Genomic DNA, 18,117 nt, shown 5'->3' on the forward strand with positions numbered 1-18,117 from the left:
ACTTTGCGATTCAAAATTTTTACCATAAAAGGAAATAAAGAAAGGAGGAAATACAAGTCATTTATCTGATGTAGAAAGTCTTTAGCGGAACCCTGACCGCTGCAGTAGCAGCCGGGGAATTATTTCTTGGTTGCACTGATGGTGTTCCGGGTAAATGTAGACTGAAAACAAAGGTTTGTAAAAGCAGCAAACAGCTCGGAGCTCAGAGACTTGCTCGCGGATTGTCTTTACTTTGTGATGGACAATGATGTCTTTTATCGGGAGCTGCCAAAAGTGGTAAGTCAACCGCCTAACGTGAATAACAGAGGCTTATAAAGTGAGTAATTTGAAGGTGTTTATAGAGAGTAAGGGCGGTTAATGTATAGAGGAGCTTAACGTGTAAGCTAACTAAATGCTAACGTCAGCGTTTTGATTGTTACCAGGAGCTTCACGCTCACCTCAATGGTTCTGTCAGCGCGCAAACCATCGAGAAGCTCATCAGCCGAAAGCCACATCTCAACATTGAACACAGCATGACGGCCATCGGCAAAGGACAGCGGAGGACTCTGGATGAGTGCGTCTGTAATTCATTGACAATTTCATATGAAACCCAGCAGGGTTTAAACCCTACTTTATATTTGATAAAAAAGAAAAGAAACGACAAGAAAAAGCATGTGTTGAGCTAAATTTAAGTGGACAGAATGAGCTGTCTGGGAGACGTTGATAAACGGGTTAAGATTAAAACACTATGTCCTTGGGTCTCTGCAGGTGCTTTGAAGTCTTCAGGGTCATCCACAAGTTGGTGGACACTGAGGAGGATATCCTGATGGTAAGGCCTGACTCAAAACAGTGTCGAGCTTCTTTTAGTCAAAGTGTTTCTAAGGATATTTATAAGTAATTGATGTTTTTGTTTTCCTGCCAGGTGGCTACAGATGTTATCAAAGAGTTTGCAGCTGATGGTGTCAAATATTTAGAGTTAAGAAGCACACCACGTGAAGAGAGAGATACAGGTGAATGACAGGCGAAGGTGAATGACACAGTACAGGGAGCAGTGAGTTCTCCTGTCCTTTTCAGCCTTGTATACCTATGATTGTAGAGGCAAGAAGACTAATGATTTGGTTATTAAATTCAATAATTAATTCATTTTAATTATTCAAAGTGTAGTATAACAGTCATTGTCTTATTTTCAGTACTGATAAAACTAAAGAAATTATATTCAATCCTAGGGGTATATGTGCATAGGAACCAGTTGTAATTGATGGTTGCACAATACAACAGGCTAATACATATAAGTATTTGGGCATCTGTATGGAGAAATTCTTTAAATGGGAAGAACATTTTGACTTCTTGAAAAATTAGCCAGACTGTTTGGGAGTGACTTCCAGGGTTCGTATGGGTAATGGATATTACCTGTCCACAGATTCATGGTGATGTAACTGCTCTTTTAACTGTTTGGTGTCTTTGCTTTGTTATAGGTTTGTAGAAATGGTTTATATGAGATTTTAGCTGAGATTCAGAGGTTTCTGTGGACACTCCTCATTTCGGCACTTGTATTTCTGACCTTGTGTTATAACCGATTAAACGTGATCTCCTCCCTTTTGCCCCCATTTTTGTGGGAGTGGGTGCTTAACTAGTTAAAAAAAAAAACATCTGTCTCCTATTTTTTTGTGTCACATAGTAAAGAAGCATTAATATCTGTTGAGATTACTTAGTAATTTGGCCTTGCTGTGTATTCATGTGGTGTTTGGTGCAGTTTCTTGTTTTGTGGGGTTGTTGTTTTTTTCCAAGTGGAGATGAATATCTTTAACAAGTTGATTTGTTCACATTTGCAAATCTTAATTTTTAAGAGAAATGTGTTTTTTGAGTTTGTACACTATATGCATATTGCACCATTTCCTTTTTCAGTATTTGTCTGTGGTGCATTTTTCCATGTTTTAACAAAAGGGGAACAAAGGACATTTAAGTCAACCTAAAATGATTTGTTTTAATTTTTACATGGCCTTACTGAGGTGAAACATGCATTCTTTTTTTTGGTAATGGTCTGGAAAAGCTTGAAAATGGACCTTGAAAGTGCTTAAAAAGTGCTTGATTTTGACCCTGAAAAATGTGTATGAGCCCTGGACTTCTACAATCATGTGCACTTTTTATAATATAGTGCTTGAAAATTCCAGGTGAATAGGAAAAACAGATAATCGATTTACTGTTATTAATTTGCTAATGATATTACTTTTTGAGATGAAGTTGAGCGCATTTTCAACCTTCTCTGAGAAGCGTTTCTCTCTGGGACATTTTCAGATAGCTACATGTAGAGAATCGCTTAAAAACTGGAAACCCCCCCCCCCCCCAAAAAAAAACAAACAAACAAAAAAACAAAAAACAAAGCAGTGCTGTCAACACAAAGGTACAATAGGCAGAAAACTAATCTAAAGTGCTGAGTTCAGACAGTTCTGATTGGGACCATCCCAGAAACACTAACCTGGGTTTGCTGTTAAGGCATGACTGAGCTGAATCCAGCAATTTCGGAAGAAATATAGTGAGTGTTCTGAATTAAAAAGTGTTACTTAAAATATATTTTACTCAACTAATATATAACGGAAAAAATAGTAATAATGAAAAAAAATGCAATTAAGTCCATAGGTTTTTGGAAAATAACACAAATTCTGTAAATGTGCTTATGTACACCACCGCCTTCTCATATTGAGCGATTCAGTGAACTGAATGAGTGTGAGTTCAGCACTTCACCTCCAGATCTTTTGTTTGCTTTTTTGTATTGGGGTTTTTTGCAGTGGAAGAGCGAGGGAACAAACTGAACATGAAATTACTTGGGATTTTTTTCACCATGCACTGATTTGGTATGTTTGTGTTCGTAGGACTGACAAAGAAGACTTACATTGAAACGGTCATCAAAGCCATCCAGAAGTGTAAGGAGGAGGGAGTGGACATTGATGTCAGGTAGGTTTACCCAGCTGTGTGCAAGTCCACACATTTGTCTTATGAGTTGTGGCTGTGTCACTGACCACAGCGGTGCATGATTCTCAATATTATTTATCTTGAAGGTTTCTGGTAGCCATTGACCGCAGGAATGGGACTGAAGTTGCCTTGGAGACGGTGAATTTGGCTGAGGAGTTCATGCTGTCATCTGATGGTTTAGTGGTGGGAGTTGACCTCAGTGGAGATCCAACGGTTTGTCAGACAGTTTGGTACTATGGTGGCTTTGTACTAATAGCTACAGATCCAGTTACTCTTTGTTTTACTGGCATTGTTTGGGTCTATTTGACCCATAATAGGAATGGTCACCGTCTAGTTTTGTGATGAAATATGTCTATTCTGGTGGGAATGGACTTTTCCAGGGTGACAAAGAAAAGTTGTTAAACTGGTCATCTCAAATAACTTCTGCAGAGCACAAGAGTTTAATTTTTGAAAATGATGTAAACTGTATGTCCTTAAATCTCATCCTTAATTCCCCATTTTTATTCTTGGACTCTACTAGAGCAGCTTTGCATGATTCACAGTTTTAAAGTAATCCTTATTTATTGGGCCTTGATGAAGCTCCTCAATTCATCCTTTATCTGAAACAAACCATTTTAAATAATCTTGCTTCAAGGCCAGTATTGCTTTTACCAGACTTTCTTCCAATTGGCAGCTTCTTGCAAACTGAAGGTGTTAATACTGAGCTTTTGGCTCACAGGGATTAATTGCGCATATGCTGATCTCATTATTAAAAACTTTTAAAACATGTTAAACACCAGAAACCACGCTGTAGCAGTATTTATATGAAAGAAAATAAGAGGTAGCTTGTTAAATTGACTTTAAATTATGTTGGGAAACTGTATTGTAATGCTATTTATTAGTAGGACCACATCTCATTATTTCACACGATAATGTAGCTTTCATTTTAAGGTGGGCCATGGCAAAGATCTGCTTCCTGCCCTACAGAAGGCCAAAAACTCTGGACTGAAGTTGTCACTGCACCTCTCAGAAGTATGAATAGCACACTTAAAAAATAGAGAGAGAGAGAGAGAGAGAGATAATTTGACTGTAGTAATATTTTACATAAGAGTGATGTCATCAAATATTGTTGCAGATTCCATCACAGCTGGATGAATCAGATTTGCTGTTGAGTCTTCCTCCTGACAGAATCGGTCACGGCACCTTCTTACATCCTGAAGTCGGTGGATCTCAAAGCCTCGTTAACAAAGTGGTTCAGAAAAAGATACCAATAGGTGACGCAGCATCCACGCTAAGATGTTTTCATTTTAAAATGTGTGAACTTTTAATCAAATTTATGCCTCACATGCACACTGTTCCTGTGCTGTAGGATCACAGTGACTGAGGCATTTCGCTACCGATGCAGTTTCACTCTGAAAAGCCAAAATTTAAAGTTTGAGGGGTGAAAATAAGCGATGCAGACACATCCACATCTGTCGGTCCACATCTTATCAGTGATACTGACAAAATAAAAATATAGCAAGTATGTTGTATTGACAACATATAGGGAATACTACGAGGATTCTAAATATCACATTATAGTCTGAATCCAAATATCATGTCACATTTGACCTCTGACCTCGTGTTTATGTTTCACCCTTTCAAGTTATTCATGTTGTTATTTACAAATCAATACATATCATTCATTATCTTCTCCTGTGTGTGTAATCAAAGTGAACATCTGTCATGCTTTGCTTATCTGATCTTTACTGCACTACCAACTTAAAGAAAACAAAGTGAATATTAACAACACAATACTCAGTAGTTAAAAGTAAATTGTCCCGATAGTGAGCTGCGTTATGGTGGAGGTTTGAGCTCGCAGTGCGTCTTTTTTGACGTACGAGCAGAACTTTTCATGTTGATTTTTTTTTCTCTGTAGAGCTGTGCCTGACATCAAATGTGAAAGGCAACACTGTGCCGTGTTACTCCAAACATCATTTCAAGTACTGGTACGAGCTGGGACACCCAACTGTAGTTTGCGTAAGTTTACTGTCTTTAGACACAACCACAAAATGGTGGGGCACAGCATTGACATCCTGTCACAGGTGTGGGTAGATGTAGTTTTTCTTTTAAATTAACACAGTAGAAAGAACTTTCTACTTGAACAAAAAAAGATCAGAGACCTGTGAGAGGAAAGGGGGAAAAAAAAAAAAATCACAACTGAACGATGACTGGGTCGTGTTCCTTTTTTTACATTACAGACCGACGATAAAGGAGTCTTCTGTACGGACTTGTCTCAGGAATATCAGCTGGCAGCTTCCACATTCGGTCTCAGTCATGAAGCCGTGTGGAAGCTCTCTCAGCAGGCCATAGACTGCATCTTCGGACCAGAGACTGTGAAGCAGCAGCTTAAAGAGAAGTGGAATGACTTACATCCTCAGCTTTTCAAGTGATCGGTTCATCGGAGCCAAAAGCCAACTACATACCTCAAGTTTTAATTTTTTTTAAAGCAACAATTTAACAAGGATTTACAGAAACCCTTACATTAAATCTAAAAATACTGTAAAATGGTTTATGTAAGTGGAAAGTAAATCATAACTTTTTATTTAATCAGGCTGAAGTGTGATGCTTTGTTCTGTTGACAGTATCTGTGCAGTGTTACACAGTCGAGAGGAGCAAAATTGTTCTTACAGCAAGTGACAGCATACAAAGAGCAGAATTTAACACAAAACAATAAAAAGAGACTATCCAGTCTTACAGTTACTCATAGGCTTACAATTCAGTCCAAGATATCCCAAATTCTCTAGATCACACATGTGATAATACTGTGTCCACTTCACTGTCACGCCTTCTTTCCAAATTTTCCATGCTTGTTCTTCTTGAATTTTCCGTGTTGCGTTTCCTTCTTTTTTAATTTTCCGTGTTGGGGAGCTCCATTGCTCGCTATGGGGGTTCCTCCTTCCCATTTCCTCTTCTTGTCACTGTTGGAAGCAGGTCTTCATTACAAACAAGCTTTTCCAACAACTGAACACTAGATTTCTCACCTAACATTGTAAGTAACACTCTACCTTTTTATGCTGACGATAGCTGTGCTCCCTGCTTTCTTCAGCACCTGGTCCCACTCCTCATCATCTCCACGAATTTTGTACCTAAAAAAACAAAAAGACAGCTAGAGTAAATACTGGTCTAAAAAATGTAATGGCCAAGGCTGCCCTTCAAACCCGATACTCACTGTTCCAGGTCCATTTCCTTTACTTTTTCCACATCTTGTTTGTGTCTCTCCTCAAACTCCTTTGCGGCTTCATTCTATGAACAGAGAGGGAAAAACGTTTGTTTGAATCTGACACAGTATTAGGTGTAAAGCTCCAACATAATTCCTTCTTTACTTGTATCTATAAAATGTAGGTGTGACACTTCTGAAACCGAGACCAAAGTTGACATATAAACACTGTGGGGGTTTTGTGGTTCCATCTTTGTGTTTTGTAATACAGAGAAACAGCTTTACAGGCACAGCAGCCTCATCCACCTGCTCTTCAAACTTTCAGCCAATCAGAAGTGAGCTGCCATACGGAGGAGGAAGGGCGCTAAAGCTGCAGAGCATGCAAAGCTGCTTCTAGAAGAGTCCATGAATAAAAACGTGAAGCCATAAATGAGCATAAAAGGCCAACGAGAACTGAAAGCTAATTAGAAATGCATCAGAATAATGAGTTCACTCTCAGTTCATGATCAGGTCGTGTTTATGGCTGTGGTTTGGGGGGGGGAACAGAATTTAACTTTTTTCTTTTTCGTTTCTCTTCGAGTAAATGAAAAAATAAAAGATTGTGGCAAAAACTGTTGCCCGAAATTTGAAACATTACATGAACCGTGGATGTGGTGAGTCATTAAACCCTTAAACAAAAGCATAAAATGAAGGAGGAACTTTCTGCTGCTCCCTTATGATGGATTAGCACCAATTTATGACCCCTGAAGCTGGATTAGTCTCTCCTGCTGAGATTTTTGCTCTACAAGGGCCTGATATCCACTTACGAGGACATTATACTGCTACTGTTCTATCAGAATTTTAAACAAATATCCTCATATGTGGCTCTTATTTTTCATAAAAACAAAAACAAGGTAAAAAAAAATAAATCTAGTAATTCTTTGTTTTTACATTCATCGGGCCCCAATATGCCCAAATATCAAAGAGAAATTAAAAATGCATGCCGTGGAAGAGTTCGGGTCTTAGGAGGTTAATGGTAATAACCTGTAAATTATTCCAGCATTAGCTAATCATCAGTAATAATTTAGCACACATACCAGATCTTCACTGAGGCTTCTGACAGTTGGCTCCATTGCAACGTCTTTAGTGGCTGCCATCTGTGCTTCAACTGCTTTTTCTTGGATGCCGGTGAAGATCTAATGCAGTAATAATGAAAAGATCTGATGTTACAGTCTTATTGCAGCTGCTTTAATTAACAGTGAGTTGTACATCATCCATAAGTGAGGTTTTTCTGTATGACTTCATTATTGGCAACTCACTTGCACAAATTTACGGATGACGCGGTTGAAGAGGCCCATGAGCTGTGAGCTTGGAAGCTCAATTTCCTTTTCCAGCTGATCCACAGACTTATGCTGCAGTCCGATTCCCAGCAGCAAAGCCTAGAGCACAGCAGACATCAGCCAGTTAACGTCTTAAACAGAGGAATCAGCTGCATCGGAAGGATACCCGTCATATAAAATGTTGATGGAAACGTACACACTGCGCTGCTGAGAGAGACATATCACCGAGCTGCTTGAGGAAGAACACGCGTGCCACCGTTGGGACCAGGTCCATAATGAGGTGGTAATCCACCATGCTCCTCGAATACAGCTCCAGACGTTTGAGGTCATAAGGGCTGAAGTGAGCCGCCAGCTCTGAGCTGCTGAGAACTGTTATGATGAGAGACAAGTCAGACTGGGGTGAGGTCTACGCTGGAGAAATCAGATCAGGGTGTTTTAAACAGAGGACTCTTACTGCAGGTATTCTCCTTGGACTTCTTATTCTGCAAAATGCTCAGTGCTAGACTCGGATGAAAGTTGCTGAACTGGTAGGAGAGCAGAGACAGGAAGCGCCGACGAAAATCTGAGGAAGGGGAAGAAGAATTGTTCTAAAGGAGCCTGACAAGCTTGAGCACACCAGTTCTCCTCAGGCAGTGTAAGCATGTTCACCTTTGGAGAAGGCAGAAAGCCACTGGCTCTGCTCCGGGGTTTCATCTGTATTTAGCTCCTTCAGCATCACGCAGGAGTGCTCCCCTGTAAGGTCATTCTACATACAACCGCACATGAAAAAATAATTACAGCAGTGCAAAAAAACAAAAGCAACAACAAAAAGAAACATGAAAAAGTGACTGAATGGTACTTACTGGGGTTTGTCTCAAATAAACTGGAATATATCCTGCCTTCTTCCAGAACCTGTTGTGGTTGAAAACAGATTCATTTTTATACACTTCCAAAAGATTCATCCCCTTCACTTCATGTTAAGCCAACTCACTTAAGCAGTTGTGCAGTAAGGCCATAGGAAACTCCTAAGTAGTCCAGTTTCTCTGCCCTCCTCTCACTCAGCTTCAGCAGAAGAGGAGGGAGCTCCTTGCGTGGAGTGATCACCTCTTCCAGCAGACTCACAGCCTGCACAACAAACCGTAGCAAGGTTCACTCCGGTTACACTTCAAGTGCGCAAATAATGTCTAGCAGATGTTGCTGAAAACACCGGTGTCTTACCTCACTGCTGACGGAGGTGATTTCATTGTGGTTTGATTGTGTGCGCTCATCCATCGTGGGAAACTTGCCCTCGTAGTACATCTGCAGCAGCTGGAGAGCTCTGGAGCCGTAGCCCATCTGGTGCACAGGTCGATTATTCAAATTAACTGTGTTACTACGCCAACAAAAGCTCTGGGAACTTTCATTTCCCAAATTTCACCAACTTCCTGAGGGCAAGCATTCCTCTGTCATGTGGAGATTTCTTTTGTTTACACAGTAAGGCCAAAGCCTTAAAAAAAAAAAAAAAAAAACAACAAAAAACTAAAGAAAACAATAAACGGCTTTTCCCTCTGAATCATGACATTCATGCGCTGACAGGTTAAAAAAAAAAAACACAATGCTGCAACCAAGCACTGAAGTCTGTACTCACCTAAGGGGTGTAATATTATCTCCCCTAAACTTAATTTAGCTCCCTGAAAAGGTTTTAGTAGTTAAAAACAAAAAAAACAAACAAAAATAAAGAAACAGCTGTCCACTAGACCATGCATCTAAATTAGAATAGAATTAGAATAGAATAAAGTTGAATTTTTTCTATTCTATTCTAATTCTATTCTAATTTAGATGCATGGTCTAGTGGACAGCTGTTTCCTTATTTTTAACTACTAAAACCTTTTCAGGGAGCTAAAAGATTCTTTCAGGACATTGTTTGTCTGAGTTTCCTGTGCAGAGAAGACCCTCTGAGATTAAGCTAATAGGTCAGCTGCATCTACACATGAGACAAAAACAAAAAAAACCCCCAAAAATAGGGACCAGGTTACATCTTTCTCAGTCTCTCTTCTATCATAGTCCCCAGGCACTCCTGCATCACCTCATCCGTCAACCTGTCCAAGCAGTTCCAGTTCTGTTTTGCCTAAATTAATGCCGCTGCCATTCGTTATTTTAAAGTGTGGCACTTCTCTCGCAGAAATCTCTCTGAACATGTAAGTGATGTAACAGGCACCACCCCACAGATCAATTTCTAACATGTATTCTTCATCACGTCGTCTCTTTTTATTTATTCTGCTGTTCTTCACATAACTGCTGATGGGTTTCAGGGTTTTTAAAAATTGTATTTTTGGCTGTTATTATCTTCTCTGAGTTTAACCTAGGAGTAATTCAGGGCCGCTCAGAAGTACCCCAGAATAGGTGCTTCTTTCTTTCCAAAAACAGCCCTGAACTTTGCTTCATGCTTTAGTGGACTGCACATGAAGCTTTGGGCCACCCAAAACAAAACAAACAAAAAAATGCATAATAGTTCATGCAGACAAAAATGCCCTTTAGGAAATTCCTCACCACTCTTACTCCCTGAGGAAAGCAACTGCAGCGGAAATATTTCAGTACAGTGTATATCAAGAAAAACATGACAGATTCTTACTCCTTGGTAGTCTGGATTAACAGCAATGCGCACCACTCTACCTCCTGAGAGGGTGCCAAACTCCGGGTCTTGAAACTGTGACAAGAGTAGAGGATTCAGTATTAGTTTAAAAATGTCTTCACTGGAATGTAAAAGAATGAGCTGTAGTGGTTTTGTTGAAGGTTTTGTACCTGCTCTGAGACAGTCCAGGGAATGAGGTCGCCTGAGGCCTTCTTCCCTCTGGACAGGCCGTTGAGGATGGACTGTCTTGATATTTCCCCCTCCAGACATACCTGGGGGACACGAGGGTGCAAATAGATGTTTGAGTGGAATCAAAAAGGTCGCCTATCAGTGATGTTCATAGAGCTCATGCATGCTAGTGACAATAAATCACTATTAAAAAAAACCCTAAGCCAGGGATGTCAAAGTCATTTTACATCACGGGCCAAACAGAGCTCACTGCTGACCTTATTTGGGCCAGAAATGTAAATAACTGTAAGAAGTAAATGTGTAAAATAAATATTAAATTTTATCTATCTATCTATGTAGGAAAAGCTGTAAAAATGTATGAAAATACAATTAAAAGTCCAGATTTCTGTTCTTCACATTTTCCAAAGCCATCCAGTGGGCCAGACTGGAATCTTTGCCAGGCCGATTCCGGACCCACGGCCCTCATTGTCTGACACCCCTGCCCTATGGCTGTAGTAGTCCTCCGAGGCCATGTGCAGCGGCAATAATGGGGGCAGTCTCAGTCCCAAATCAAAATAGCTTAACCTAAACCACAATCTATTTCCTAACCTACACAAGAAGTTTTGGTTCATAAAAACCAAAACCAAACCACGAGAGAAAGTGACAACAAAAAAGTGAGTTACATAGAAACTAAACAGAGTGAAGCAGGACACAAAATATGGACTAAAGGTTCACAGTCTTACTTTATACCAGTGCCTCCTGACCTGCCCAGCTATACACTTTTTTAAAATAGAGTCTACACAAATCAATTACAACACCTACATAATGTTTATAAAGGTGTTACACACTCTTTACCACTTACAAAAATTTGAGATGCCCATATAAGCAGTTGTGAATCTTTTTGCAAATATCATAATTTTGTTGGTTTGTAATAAATAACTAATAAGTAGAATTTCATTAACTACTCATTTCCCACTCTATGATTTAAAACAGTGGGTCTGTGAGTGTATTACAGCACCTGCACCACAGCGAGGACCTCGGGTAGTGAGTTTTGTGTGGGAGGAACAGGTGGCAGGAGGCAGAAGAGGTGATGAGCCGGAGCGTCAGACAACATCTGCAGGTCATTTGGGGAATTCTGGAGACAAAAATACGAGTCACAAAAATGACAACACTGTGCAGGGCACTGCGCTGCCGGTAGATTTAAGGGGGGGGAAATGAAATAAATAAATTAAAGTCAAAGGACTGCAATCGACAATCACCTTGTAGTGCGATGCCACATAGAGAGCCATCAACCTCTGCAGGAAAGCTTCAGACGCTTTGTGGTAACAGAACAGTGTGTCTCGGTTCACATAGTATCTGCACAGCATTAGATAAGGACAAATGCAAACTTGCATAGTGAATGTAGGTGATGTGATGTGCACCATAGATTAGAAATCTGGCAATTTTTTTTTTTCGTTTCTATTGCACAGACTTCAATACTGAGATCAAATTCAGTATTTTAAATAATAACTGTCCACGGCATTTTCTGCAGCCTGACTTTAAATGTTCGATCTATGCACAAAATACCACACTGTGCCTACTTAATGCTCACCCAGCAAAAAAAAAAAAAATTACACATGTAAATTTGCTTCAGGCGGGATTATTAGGGAAACAAAGGATACAGTTCACATGTTTGTGGAAGCGGGCAGCCGGAAATGAGCCTGGGAATGTTGAGGCAGTCTAGACAGAGCAGCTCATTCAGCCACTTCTCTACAGGGTCTCCCGGAGAGTACCGAATGGACTCGTGCAGAGAAACCTCGTGGAGAGAACGAGCTGCGAACGGAAATGGGTAAACAGCAGTGAGTCACACGATACAGATGCACTGAACATAAACACGGTGAGCGACGGAGATCCTCACCTGCTGCTAGTCTGGCTGTATTGGTGGTTCTGTTCTCTGCAGACATGCTCTGCTGACTGTCTGCGCTCTGCTGCCTCAGCTGCTGAATCAGCTTGAGGGAAAGAGAGCGCCCGGTGCCTTCATAGCTGCAGAAATACAAATAATTAGCACGGAAACAGAAATTTGAAAATTCACTGGTTGCAGCTTCTTGTGCCCGAGTAGCCCAGGTGTGTGCACTTCTCAACTGGTTTTGATTTTTTTAAAAAGAAAAAAAAACTGAAAATAGTGCCTTGTCTGCTTATTTTAGCCCTTCATTCAATATTCCTACAGCTTAAAGCTGAAATGTACGATTGCATAAACTTATTTACAGCAATAACAACAAGTACTGAAGATAAAGACAGAAGGACATTAAGTCCCAGGATCTCATGCCTGTGCTGCTGGAACTGTGAACATTATGATGGATTTTGCTCCCTTAATTCCAAATATGATCAGTTTTAAACACCGACTGCACAAAAACACACTGTGTGCTGTATAAGTTGCTTAGTTTTGGATTCAGTCATGTTGAAAAGGCTTAGCTCAACAGCCAGTTTGTATTTCCTTGTGCCAGTGCTGGGCAGCAGACTGTGCAACTGCTCTGAGCATCCCAGCCACAAAACTTGATCTGTGTGATGATTTGAAAGGCAGTGCCTTAAGACTTAAGGTGCAGTGTGCAACATCGCATCACTAGATGTCAGTAGACTGCACAAAGCTATGGTGGCATACTTAAACCTAATGTTAGCTGGCCTGATGTTAGCTTATAACCAGCTGTTATTGTTGTTTAGTTAGGTCATTGTCAGCTGTCAGGAGACGGGAAAGTCGCTTGTCTAATGTGCTGACAGTGGGTAAGTGTGACTAAATTGGGACTAAATAAGCATGTTTATGCACATTTTTGTGTGTTAGAGCCCTGACTTCTGTTCAGGAGTTCCATATTTAAGTGCCTCATTTCTCTCATTGATCATTTTACTCAAAAAAGTCTTCACGGTAATATATTCAGACAAAACTAACAAGCATCTTGTGGTGTATAAATATGACTCAGGTTTTAAACTGACCCGTTGATGGTGGAGGCCATGAAAACCAGATAAGGCCCGAGCAGCTTCTTAACAAGAGGAAGAGGGATTGCTGCGGCCTCGTCGATGACAAGCAGTTCAGCCTGGCCCAGCTTCACTGCATCACCTGGGTGGATATACTGTTGGGCCACAGTAATGGTGCGATCAGATCAGGTGTAAATTTCACTTTTTATTGTAAAAGAAGACACTTTTTTTTCTTATTAGTCTTGTTTACCTGAATTGTCTGCCGATGCTCTTTGAATATGTTCACCCGCACCACTGCTTTATTGAACTCTGGATTCAAAGACTGGATGATTTCATAGTCGAGATGCTCCTGCGAATTAAAATGGGAGTAAGAAGCAGTACGTGCTCACCATGTGCACATGACATCAGTGGTGCAGAGAAGAGTCAGAGCCTACCTGATACTGCAGGGCATCGAAGCCTTTGAAGATGAATTCAAACATAGTGTGAAGGTTGTCCGGGCTCGGCGAAGTTACAAAGATATTAGAGTAGCTTAAAAAAAAAAAAGTTACAATAACAGGTGACGAGCGAGAAGAATAAAAACAGACAAAACTGATATTTTAAAATAGCATTGATAAAAGTCATATATACCCAAAAGCCACAGCTCCAGCAACAGCCAGCCCCAAAGCTGCAGACTTGCCTCGACCACGGGCAGCAGTCAGAGCCACAGTGCTCCTCAGCGTCTTCTCTGATATTGCTTCAATAAACTTCAACACCGCCTTTGCCTATAGAAAATATTCAAAATAACAACTGGGACACCTGCACATCTGCTACTTACTGTTTAACTATAACATTGCAGTCAACTTGAATTCAGTTATAGGAGGTGAATGTGTCTGTAGCATTTAAAAGGCCCTGACCTGGTCCATAGTCCTGCATGCATCCACCAATACACCGACTGGCTGAGTGTCCTGAAGGGACTCCTTCAGATCCTTCAGCTCCTGTTCTCGAGGAGGCAACCTGTCCTCCTGAAGGGGAACGAGAGAGCCAGTCAGAAGGGAGCATACTGTATGGAGTCTTTTTTTCTCCCTAAATGTGCACTTATTGGTTTTTCAGAGACTTTCAGCACAGCATCCTAAGCAACAGCAGGAAAAACATTATCATTGCTTCTTCTCAGAGCAGCCAGAAATGCCTGTCCTTAAAACCCTCCAACTTCTCAAAGAGGCCCGACTGGTCTTTATAATGTATGAAACATTTTTAAACTTATTTAAAAAGGGACAGAACGCAGTGCAACCTACATATTGTACAGACAATAAATCCTGGGTGCCTGTTTTATGCAAGTTAATAGTCTGAAATCATAAACACACAAAAGCAGAACAATGTCTAAACCATTAATCCTCCCATGTGCAGGATAACCACTATGAAGCTTGCTGTCAGCAAACTATCTGCTGAAAAACTGATAAAAAAACCCCTTTTATACTATATAATTAAAAAAGGTACCTGAGTCTTTGGCGGGACTGGTTTAATGTTTGCCATGTGGGTGGAAATTGGCAGGATGTTAAGTTGGTCATCAATGACGACACAGTTTTTGCAGGACGCCAAAGATAGAATGAACCTTAAAAAACACAAAAATAAAACCACATTTTTAATATGACGGTTCAATTTTCATTCCTCTGAGCAAATACACTTCAAACTCCATGAACTCTTGGCAAAGCACCTACCTCTCATTAAACCTTCCAACCACATCCTGATGAGCCTCGGTCCTGTATCGAGAGTGCACGTCCTGGAGAAAGAAGAAGGGGTGGGGGGGGAAGTCGGTCACAGTGGGTTCCACGTCATCAGAAGAGCAAACCGAATCTAATAATAAATTAAATCCTTACCATAGTCATTGTATACAGCTGTTTCAGAGACTTCATGGTCCTGAGCAGTAGGACCACTATACCGCCACCTTCTACAGTCTCGATAGTTCTTGCTAAGAGGTTAGGAGTGAGAGCTTCAAAGTCCTGTGTGACAAGAGAAACAATAGAAATCAAACACCTGATGCACCTCCCCACCTCACCCGCCCTCAAATGTGATCTGATCAAATGCACTTATGTTCTTGTTTGTAAGGAACAGGAACATAAGTTCATCAACAGGAAAAAAACAAAACAAAAACAAGGTCAAATTTAAAGAGCATTTAGAAAAGTGAACAGGGAAGTTTAGAAGATGCTCAAAATGATGCTTAATGTCATGCTGGGCCTCTGTTAACCTCTCAGTTCATCCAGTGTGACAAAGAAGGCACCTAGAAGCCCTTCTGTTTAAACCAACCTTTTTCTGATTGGCTGTACTTTCCAAACAGAACGTTCGAACAGCAGGTGGGTGGAGCTTCATTGTCAGAAACGACCATATTAAGCATATCTAGTCTCACTGACGTTCATTGTACTGATCCATGAGCGCACAAAACTGTGTTTAGAGCAGTGTGCAGCTTTTGGCTCAGCTAACTTCATTATTTGAAGCTTTGGCCAAGCTTAGTATGAGCAATATAACAAGTAATAGGTAAGGGCAAATAAAGATTGACTTAAAGTTCATTTCAAACCCTGTAACTATTCATTTGCAGGCAGATGTCACACTATTGTACCAGAAGCCTAGTGGTTTATTTTACTCTAAAATCTTTTTTAAACCAGAGCAGAGACTCACCTGTAAGACGCACATGCCGTAGGTGTTTCCCAGGATCTTGTGCGTCTCGTTGTAGTAACAGTAGCGGATGTTGGTTGCGGCAACAAAGAGTTCAAATGGGTCGTCCTGATTCAGGTTCAACGTGCCAGTTTTAATCTTCTTCTGCAGCTGTTTCATGCGCTTCTTTCTATTGCTGTTTCGCAAATGAGATGATAATGAGAAACACTTTTTTTTTTTTAATCCCAGATTTGTGGAACTCTTTAAATATTTGACAGATTGCACCCTCTCTCCTGTGAGCTCACACACACCTGCTGAATCCCAGGTCTTTTTTATAGCACCAGAGCACCGAGGGTCGAGCTCTCACAGCCGCTTTAGACAGCATGTGATGTAGGATGACAACCTGGACAACAGAGAGGGGCAACTGTGTTTTAATGCTCAGTTACACACATGTAAATTCACAACCCTGCAGGTAAAATAAGCCCACTGCTCCTAATGCAAGCTAATGTGTCTTGAATGCGCGGGGAGTGATGGGATTACCTGATCTCTGCCACGATCCCCCACCACAACAAACAAGGTCCTGTGCTGCAAAGCGACCCCATTCTCTATCTGGACCCGGATCCGGTTGTCTACCTTCTTACGGACGGTTGCCATCGTGTATTTGCTCCTGAGAGAGAGAATAACTGTCCGATAGCAAAATCACACAGAAGCAGACACTAGTTAAACAGTGTGACAAAAGCGGTGGAGCCAGAGCCGCAAAGAGCTGACAACTGAAACAGGAGGAAGAACTCAGTGGAGCTAACTTACAACTAAAACAAAAATATTTAAGGATTAAACTAGCAAAACACACGAAACACTGTAGGATGGACCCGTTTCCGGTTACCTGATATTACAGATGAACTGTCAGGCCTTTAGCTTTTGTAAAAACACAGCAAGTTGCACGCTAAGCTTACACGCCAGCCATCACGTTGTTGATAAATTCACGTGGAGACTGCGCTTCATGGAGGACCCCTGCGTGACGTCAGAATTGTGCGACTTTGTTTGAAAAGTTTCCTGTGTTGAGCGTACAGCATTTACAACTGGAGCAAGTTCAACAAAGTGTATGTGTGGCGGGGTTGGGGGGTAAATCAATATTCATAGCCCCCACACATTTTAGTCTATTCTGAAAGCAATGGTAAAGACAAGGATATTGGATATTTTCTATTTATTTGTTATTTTTTTTTTAATTTTTGCTCTTTTTTTTAACCTGGAATAATTTCCGTTACCTTTAAATCCCTGTAATTTTTTTTTTTTTTTTTTTTTTTTTTTTTTTTTAGCAAAATGCTTTGTGTTATACTTAAAAAGACAAATACATGTAAATTAAATAAAAACTTGGCCTCTTATATTTTCTATTGAATAGCCTCGGCTTCTAGTAATAATTTTGGTTAAATCTCTACATGTACTTACAAGTGAGGCTTTGTTTTTGTTTTTGACATATTTATTGAATACGCAAACAAAAGCATATCATACGGGGAGAGAATCAGTTAAATTAAAAATAAATTTAAAAAAATTTAAATGAAAGACTTATCTACAACTACTGTTATAACACGTTAAAGTAAAGTGTTTAGTTTGGGGAGTTTTTCCTTTCAATAGTTTGAGAAAATATTTGACTGACGGCTATCACACAGCGCCTTTTTTCCAAGTCTATTACAAAGTCACCACTTGAATTCAGTGTGGACAAAACGGGTTTTAAAATAGCTTGGAGAGACATTGCAGCAGCAATTTATAGTGTAAAATTAGTTTTGCTTTGTCCCGTGTCAGGACGGCACTACAGTGTGTCTACTCTCTGGCCACAGGGTGATGCTGTATCCCACACTGAGCAACCAGCTAGATGTTTTCCGTTTTTCCTTTTTAGGAGAGACGCTTAGACTGATAACATTACAGAGAAGATATTTTGGTAGCAATAAAAAGTAAAGTTAAGAGTCACGTGAGCCAACGAAACTGAATTTTCACTACAGTCATCTTTAAAATAAGACGTCTGTACTGAGAAAAAGATGTCTTGACGCATGCTCAATCATCCAGGTAAGTAAGTCCCAAAAGGTAGATTCTGTTCATCTCGACGTAGCGTTTTCAATGGGAGAAACGTTTCATCACTCATCCAAGTGACTTATTCAGTTTCAGCTGACTGCAGGTTTCCCCAACCTTATAAACAGTACATGTTTGCACAATAACTGAAATCATCCCACCGAATGAACAATGGGCTGTGAGGTAATTTCTTTGATCATTAATATGCAAATTGTCATGACCATCGATCAAAGATCATGAGTACCATTCACAGAGAGTTGGGGAATGGCTGCAATCAA

The 18,117-nt window shown here is 40.4% G+C and overlaps 2 protein-coding genes across 3 annotated transcripts; one reads left to right on the forward strand and one right to left on the reverse strand.

Annotated features, from left to right (window-relative positions):
* The first annotated feature begins 117 nt into the window (after nt 1–117).
* On the forward strand, nt 118–5,517 carry mapda (N6-Methyl-AMP deaminase). The gene is made up of 10 exons (XM_084933744.1): nt 118–276; nt 423–553; nt 748–808; nt 902–989; nt 2,850–2,931; nt 3,036–3,162; nt 3,880–3,960; nt 4,064–4,202; nt 4,847–4,947; nt 5,169–5,517. Exons 1-10 carry the CDS (start codon nt 238–240, stop codon nt 5,358–5,360), a joined length of 1,041 nt encoding a protein of 346 aa, XP_084789870.1. The 5' UTR covers nt 118–237; the 3' UTR covers nt 5,361–5,517.
* nat10 (N-acetyltransferase 10) lies at nt 5,381–16,790 on the reverse strand. Of its 2 annotated transcripts, none has more exons than XM_084933742.1 (29): nt 16,659–16,790; nt 16,316–16,442; nt 16,087–16,178; nt 15,800–15,971; nt 15,004–15,126; nt 14,845–14,906; nt 14,624–14,738; nt 14,044–14,151; nt 13,778–13,911; nt 13,585–13,678; nt 13,401–13,499; nt 13,169–13,305; nt 12,102–12,226; nt 11,866–12,016; nt 11,464–11,560; nt 11,223–11,339; nt 10,207–10,308; nt 10,037–10,111; nt 8,644–8,760; nt 8,417–8,550; nt 8,289–8,337; nt 8,095–8,191; nt 7,901–8,008; nt 7,643–7,815; nt 7,426–7,545; nt 7,204–7,302; nt 6,140–6,213; nt 5,976–6,056; nt 5,381–5,888 (listed from the first exon to the last, which is right to left on the reverse strand). In XM_084933742.1, exons 2-29 carry the CDS (start codon nt 16,427–16,429, stop codon nt 5,750–5,752), a joined length of 3,108 nt encoding a protein of 1,035 aa, XP_084789868.1. In that variant the 5' UTR covers nt 16,430–16,442; nt 16,659–16,790; the 3' UTR covers nt 5,381–5,749. The 2 variants fall into 2 exon arrangements, with proteins under 2 accessions (XP_084789868.1, XP_084789867.1); XM_084933741.1 differs by having other exon boundaries at nt 16,316–16,458; nt 16,659–16,783.
* Between the last annotated feature and the right edge of the window lie 1,327 nt (nt 16,791–18,117).

Source organism: Perissodus microlepis, chromosome 7 (genome assembly GCF_051167445.1).
Source record: "Perissodus microlepis isolate ML-2025 ecotype Zambia chromosome 7, ASM5116744v1, whole genome shotgun sequence".
In the NCBI taxonomy this organism is placed as follows: domain Eukaryota; kingdom Metazoa; phylum Chordata; class Actinopteri; order Cichliformes; family Cichlidae; genus Perissodus; species Perissodus microlepis.

Bases quoted from the DNA above. Each gene is read 5' to 3' on its own strand.
- mapda (XM_084933744.1), top strand. From the start codon at position 238: ATGGACAATGATGTCTTTTATCGGGAGCTGCCAAAAGTG. The intron at 554-747 runs GTGCGTCTGTAA...GGGTCTCTGCAG, and splicing joins CAGCGGAGGACTCTGGATGA to GTGCTTTGAAGTCTTCAGGG. The intron at 990-2,849 runs GTGAATGACAGG...TTGTGTTCGTAG, and splicing joins ACGTGAAGAGAGAGATACAG to GACTGACAAAGAAGACTTAC.
- nat10 (XM_084933742.1), bottom strand. From the start codon at position 16,429: ATGGCAACCGTCCGTAAGAAGGTAGACAACCGGATCCGGGTCCAGATA. The intron at 14,152-14,623 runs GTACCTTTTTTA...GTTCCCCTTCAG, and splicing joins CAGTCCCGCCAAAGACTCAG to GAGGACAGGTTGCCTCCTCG. The intron at 7,816-7,900 runs GTAAGAGTCCTC...TCATCATAACAG, and splicing joins GTCCAAGGAGAATACCTGCA to TTCTCAGCAGCTCAGAGCTG.